The sequence below is a fragment of the Atta colombica genome, unplaced genomic scaffold, assembly GCF_001594045.1.
Source record: "Atta colombica isolate Treedump-2 unplaced genomic scaffold, Acol1.0 scaffold126, whole genome shotgun sequence".
Lineage (NCBI taxonomy): Eukaryota > Metazoa > Arthropoda > Insecta > Hymenoptera > Formicidae > Atta > Atta colombica.
This window is the reverse complement of record NW_017259213.1, coordinates 122,149-129,227: the sequence shown is the minus strand read 5'-3', so window position 1 is coordinate 129,227 and position 7,079 is coordinate 122,149. Positions and strand designations below refer to the sequence as shown.

Sequence of the window (7,079 nt, the reverse complement as noted above, 5' to 3'; positions counted from 1 at the left end):
ATAATTGTATATAAAATATGTCATTTATATATATAATTTGATATAAATATTTTTTCCCGGATTTTTATATAAGCTTTATTCGAAAATATTATTAAAAGACTAAATGTTTTATATAATATTTATGATAAACATAAATAAATATTTTTAATGATGATGAACATAGATAAATATTTTTTGTTTAGATTATAATCTTTTTTTTCTTTTAAATCTGATCAATTTTTATTGTCAATTAAAAATTAAAAAAAATCACAAAGCTTAGGTAGACCATATAGAAAGATGGAAGGTAACCGGTTACTTCTTTCTTATTCGGCAAAAATATAAATAAACAATTCATTATAGAATTATTTATTTTGATTAATTGGAATAATTACAGTCTTCGAAGTGCTGTTAAGTCTTTTAAAATAATTTTCAACGAATAATTTGTAAATTATTCGTACGATAAGTATATATTGTGACATTAATAATTTACTTGAAAGGTAGTATCAGTAATTTCCATGAATTATCAGTTAATGCTTCCGGTGTTAAGAATGTAAGACATTCCGTGTTGTACGGCGTCGATAGATCAAAATAATTCAAGTAATACAACGTGTAATACAGATCTCCGAGAAAGAAGTCGGCATTTTCGGCAATTGCTTCGCCAAGAAGGCCCGTATAACTACCGTTATCTCTCACTTTACCCCATCTTTCATTGGCGATATTAGAAGGCATATAATAATCTGCTTTGAAATTCATTGCCTTTGCTATAACTCGGATTAACTGAAACAATAAATCTTCCATTAATTAAGATCTTGAAAATTTTCTATTAAATTAATATAAAAATAGGATATAAGAGGAGAACAATTTGTATATTTATTTTTATGTATTAAAAAATTAGGAGGCATGTTATTTTTAAAGATTTTAAAAAATTTAAACACTTGGTTCTTCAGATCAGTTTGCGATAAAGTCTATAAAAAAAATTAATATTTAATAAAATTAATATTTAATAAAATATTTAATAAAATTTATTTAAGTTGCATTACAATATAAATATACAATTTTTAATTTATTTTATAAACATTATTTTATGAATATCATGTTTTATTTTTTTTAGCTAATGTTTTTTAATTTTAACTTTTATTGTTATGTACTATTTTATTTATTTTTTATTACACATTTTAATACATACTTCGAATTCAATACCCAGTGCTTTAGGACTTGCAGCACTTGTACTTTGCTGATAATAATCCCGCGATGCTTCTGTTACAGCCGGTATATGTTCGAAAACCGCAATTCTATATAATTTTCAGTAGAACATTAAACATTGCAATAATTAATGAAATATATTAATGACATTTTTTATTCTACGGTAAAATTTAGGAACTTAGAGATACAAAATTCTATTAGAGCAATTTTGCTATCTTAAATATATACGTGGAAAAAGTTAATTTGTATATAGGGTGTCCCACACTAAAGATTTTAAATGATTGCTCATACAAATTCGAGACGAAAACTTTTGATTGAAACGGTTTAGTTTCAAAGACATACATAATGTCAAAGTTAAAAAAAAATTTCGTTTTTTAAAAAATTTCAAGAATTTAGACTATTTTAATGATGAAATATATATATTTGAAGGATATGAAGTCTCTTTTTTTGAAATTATACATTATTTTGTTATTCAATCAAGGATAGATCCAAGAATAAGTGGCAACGTTATTTTACAAAAAAAAAAGTTACATCACTGATTTTCCTTATTTGAATAAAATTTTTATAATAAAAGAGATAAATTAGCAGAAAAAAGGTTTCTTTAATATTTTTGATAGTACAAGCCATTTCCGAGATAATTATCTACCAATAATAAGATAAAACAATTTTGCAATGTATGAATTTCAATTTATTCAATTAATTTTTTTTCTCCGAAATGACTCACTCTATCAAAAATATTAAAGAGATTTTTTTTTCTACTCGATTCATCCCATTTAAATACCATAAAAAAGTTTCAAACTTAAGAAAAAATCAGGTTTTTTTATCGTAAAAAAAGTATTTATCTTGGATTCATCTCTAATTGAATAAAAAAATAATGTATAAAAAGATAAAGCTTTACGTCCTTCATACAGGTATTTTTAAAACTAAGTCGTTTCGTACATATGAAGAATTATATGAAGAATTTGTGTGAGGGAATTATCTTTTAAAATATTTTAGTGTACTTAATTAGTACACGTCCTGTATATATATATTATGTATATATACAGTGGGACATTTAAAATGTCATAAGCTATGTAACTATACATATATAAATATTCACTCGTATTCAGAATGCGTTTTTATCTTTGAAATTCTATAATATGCGTAACATAAAGTATAATAGCGCTAACATCGTTGTAAGCGCGTCCTGAATATCATCATTTTTAATGATAATAATAAATATCAGTTACGTGATTTTTTTACACAAATTGATTCATCTCATTATTAAGCAAGGAATATGAAATATGCTACTAAAATGATATAGGGATTTTTTTTAATTGAAAATAAAAGAAAAACCCCAGGTAATACATGGTAATATTGCACGAGAAATAGGGATTTATTTTTTAAATAAAGCATTGCAATCTAGCGGCAATCATTGGAAGTTGATGTAGTTAATGGCAAACGTATTATAACAAGTAATGAACTCAATGCGATAAGGCATATTGTTAACAGAAGCATTTATTTATTTTTGTTGTGTATGGAGATTTGAGAATTTTATTTAATTGTGTTCTCGAAAACTGAAGGTAAATTTTTTTAATGCTTATATTGTATAGACGATTTTAACATTTTACGATCCGATTGTTTTTTTAAACCAAAACTATTTCGGTCAGTCATTGAGATATAAATAAACACGAATTAACTCATTTTAAATGTCATGAACTTATGACATTTTAAATATTTCACCTATATACATTATATATATATATATATATATATATACAGGATGTCTACTAAATAAGTACATTAAAATATCTTAAATGGTAATTCTCTCACACAAATTTTCATATGGCCATATGTATAATGCTCTTACATCAAAACACAAATATACTTGTGTTTGATAAAATGTTAATAATGTTTCATAAACAATATTATTTTGATTAATTGAAATTTCTAATTTGTTTATTGCTACGCGAAGATTATCATATAAAGACGCAGATAATATGGAATACAAGAGTAGAAAATTAGTTCTTGTAAGCAATATTATTTATTTTAGAATTATGTTTATTTGTTAATATTTATTTTACATAATCATTTAATAATTCTAAATTTAATTTTATTCTTTATTGTCGATATGTCAATAATAACATTTTATTTTTTACGTGTTGTTAATACAAAATATGAACTATTTTTAACTCTATTTTGTGATTAATTTAGATAAATAAATAAATTTTCACTTCATTTATTGTTATTTATTATTATTTTATATGTTATTTATTACTATTCCTCATTTGATTTGTATTCCATCTATATATTACATCTCATTTTTTAGAAGTTCCTATTTTCATCATTTTTACGTTGTTTGTTAATATTGACGTTGGACTTAAATTTTGACAACTTTTATTTATTAAATATTTTATTTATTAAAGTTAACATATTCCTTAAGAATTTTGCATAAATTTAAAGTCTGTATGTGTATTTGTATCGAAGTAATGTTAATTTAAAAAATGGTATTTCCTTCTTTTATACTATGTTTATTAAAAATTTTAGTTTACGAGATATTTTATATTTTATATCAAAATGTGCTATAATAAAATATCTTTTCCGCTCTCCTTCGTAATCTATTAATATAATCTATTAATATTTTGCCTTTTCATCTTAATTCTTTTATATGTTTTATATGCTAATAATTGAGGTAATATCCAATGAGAAATGACAATGAAATCGATGTCGATTCCATTCTCATTTTTCACTGGGTAATATTATAAAAAAATCATATTATTATTTTCCATTTAAAAGCGTGATTTCTATGTGACCTTAAAAAATTGTTTTTCAAAAAAATTGATTATCCATGATTTGTCCTTTTTAAAATTATAATACTTTTGTCTGAACAGATTTTTGATTCGACGTATACTTTCAGAAATAATATTAGGTGTGGGAAAAAGTTTGTGGCGTTTTTCCCGTTAGATGTAACGGGAAAAACGCCACAAACTTTTTCCCACATCTAATAGCTAACCGTGAAATGCCCTATTTCTACATATACATATAATATATGGAGCATTCCATGCCAAGCCACCCATTTTGCGAAGTTTCATGGAATTCGTTTATATTGCTTGAACAGTTAATTACATTTTAATAAATAAAGATTCTATGTCGAATAATAGACCCATAGGCTAACTGATTGCCGAACTGTAGAGCCGTCAATTTTTGGACTTTCTCATCGCAACGCTCTTTTCGCTTGTCGTTGCTATGAAAGGCAAGTTTGAAAATGAAATATTGACATTTTATTATAGAAAATTTAACGCTCTTTCACGCGAAAATATTTTTTTTTCGATCGGATTGTTTTTGACGATTTCTGTCTGTTTTTCAAAATGCCGGCGCGACTAAAAGAGTTTCGATTTTCTTTTAATATAGCTCAAAATGTAGCCCTAAGTCTCTATTTTGTAAATTTAAAAGGACATAATGGGATACACATTCGTTTGGGAATAAGAGCTCGGAAAGTGAGGCAATGTCACTCTGCCAGCGCGCCATCTCGCTCAGCCCAATCGGCAGAAAAATCATTGTTAGGCTCTGATGATATTTTTGTACATGCACATGAGTTTAAAAATGATTGTTCTCTGCGTTAACAGGTTGAGATTGTCTTTAAAGCCCGCACATTGTATTTTTTTTAAATTTTATTTTTATTTTTTTTTTGTTATTTTTATTAATCTTTTGATATTTTTATATTTTTGTTATTTTTTGTTGTTTTTATTTTTTATTTCTATTTTCTGGAATATTTTCATATTTTATCGTTTATTTTCGGGGGGAAGTAATTTGAGCAGTGGCATTAGAATTTCTTAACCGATAGTTTCTTTTCTACAGAAAGCGGAATAAAACAGTAGTACTTTTGTATTGATGGCACTATTTTAGCAGCGGAAAATCTGATTGTGATGAAAATCTGAAAATCTGATTTTTCATGTTCAAAGAAAAAAACAAACAAAATAAAGCTTCGTCATAAAATGGGCTGACCTGGCATGAAATGCTCCATATATCTCTTTCACACACACACACACACACACACACACACACACACACACACACACACACACACACACACACACACACGCACGCACGCACGCACACACGCACAAATATACATATATTATTATATTACAATCAAAGTGTTAGTAAATATATACATTTACTGTAATTTACTGTAATCAATGTATACATTTACTAAACTTAACACTTTGAATGACACGTATAGACACATTCAAAATTTAGATTCGATTGTAGAAGACAAAAGTTTAGAGTTGAAAGAAAACAATAAAAAGTATGTACTGAGAAATGTGTAATCTTTACAATTTCATTTTTGGCATTTTTCTTTTATAATCCAGTTTCACTCTAAATCTGTATTCTATATAGTAACGTTTACACTGCATTTAGGCTGCGGCCTATAAATAGGTGTCCTTGTTTCTTGTAAGTTGAAACAAAGAAACATTTATTGTATAGATCGCAGACTTCTAACTTTTTTATTTGAGAGAACTTTTATATGATTATTATTACTAATACTAGCAGTAACTATTTTGCAATTATAATCACAGCTATCAAATATCTTTTTATTGGGAGTACAAATTAGTTCGGTCCGTTTCCCTAAAGGCTCCAGCTGTTGTGAATGATTCATAGTAACAGCTGATTTTGGCGGTTTTAGAAAGGTTAAACATCTGCTAATAATATTCAGTTTATATCGCTTTGAGTTTCATTCAAAAACCTTGATTTTTACTGTGTTTGAAATGTCGAATTTTGTGTTAACAAGCAGCATTTGCGGGAGGTTTTGATTTTTTGCTTTAATTGGAAGAAAAGTGCGGCTGAAGCCCATCGAATACTTGTCGAAGTTTATAACACTGCTCCAACTGATAAATCATGTCAATCAGGGAATGTTTCGACATTTCAAGGATGGAGATTTCAACGTTGAAGACAAGCCTCGCTCTGGACAGCCAAAAAAATTCGAAGACAAAGAATTAGAGGCATTATTCGAAGAAGATCAGAGTTAAAGAGGAGCTTGCAGAATCATTGGGGGTAACTCAACAAGTCATTTCTGTACGATTGAGAGCCATGGAAATGATTCAAAAACAAGGAAATTGGGTGCCTTATGAACTGAGACCGAAAGACATTGAAAGGCGATTTTTCACTTGCTGATTCAAAGACAACAGAGAAAAGGTTTTTTGCATCGGATTGTGACTGGAGATGGGAAGTGGATATTCTATGACAATCCCAAGAAGAAAAAATACGCTAAGCCCAGTCAATCGTTCTCAACCATCGATCTCAACATCAACATCACGGCCGAACATTCATGGTTCGAAGATCATGCTTTGTATCTAATGGGACCAAAAAGGTCTTGTTTACTAGGAGCTGCTGAAACCTGGCGATTCCATTACGGGCGATCGGTATCGGCTACAATTGATTCGTTTAAGCCGTGCATTGTGAGAAAAACGGCCAGAATACGAGCAAAGATAAAGTTATTCTTCTTCATGACAACGCTCGGCCTCATGTCGCTAAAGTCATAAAAAGATATTTACCCGAACTCCTAATATTAGATGTAGTAAAAAGAAATCCATTATTTTTCCATGCAAAAATAATGAATTTCTTTTTACACTTCAATGCATATTAAATTCTACAGACATTGACATTTGATCTTTTCTTACTTTGGACTTCGAAATTACACCTCAGAAATGATTGCTTAATCAATGTTGAATCAACATCAATTCAATATTAATTGAGTTGAATCAATTTCAATTTGACCTTGATTTATTATTATTATTTCTTATAGCTGGGATAGTTACTTTATTTTTTAATGCAATTTTTAATTTAGCATGTAATTCGAACTTTAATTAATCTGTTTCTCTTTATTATTTTACACTTTGATTAATTTTATATCATTA

At 27.5% G+C, this 7,079-nt stretch overlaps 2 protein-coding genes across 4 annotated transcripts in view; one reads left to right on the top strand and one right to left on the bottom strand.

Moving 5' to 3' along the window:
* The window catches only part of LOC108684062, a 29,635-nt gene that overhangs the window by 2,851 nt on the left and 19,705 nt on the right, over positions 1–7,079 (bottom strand). For 2 of the 3 annotated variants that reach the window (XM_018188092.1, XM_018188089.1), the window contains exons 9-10: positions 1,166–1,271; positions 470–756 (exon numbers count right to left, since the gene is read on the bottom strand). The exons of the other annotated variant lie outside the window; for it this stretch is intronic. In XM_018188092.1, coding sequence (XP_018043581.1) covers positions 470–756; positions 1,166–1,271 — 393 coding nt within the window. The remainder of the gene's footprint in view (positions 1–469; positions 757–1,165; positions 1,272–7,079) is intronic. 3 annotated transcript variants of the gene reach the window in all.
* Positions 2,651–7,079, top strand: part of LOC108684063 (peroxisomal acyl-coenzyme A oxidase 3) — a 21,287-nt gene continuing 16,858 nt past the window's right edge. Inside the window, exon 1 of the mRNA XM_018188098.1 lies at positions 2,651–2,744. The gene's annotated coding sequence lies outside the window, so the exon portion shown is untranslated. The remainder of the gene's footprint in view (positions 2,745–7,079) is intronic.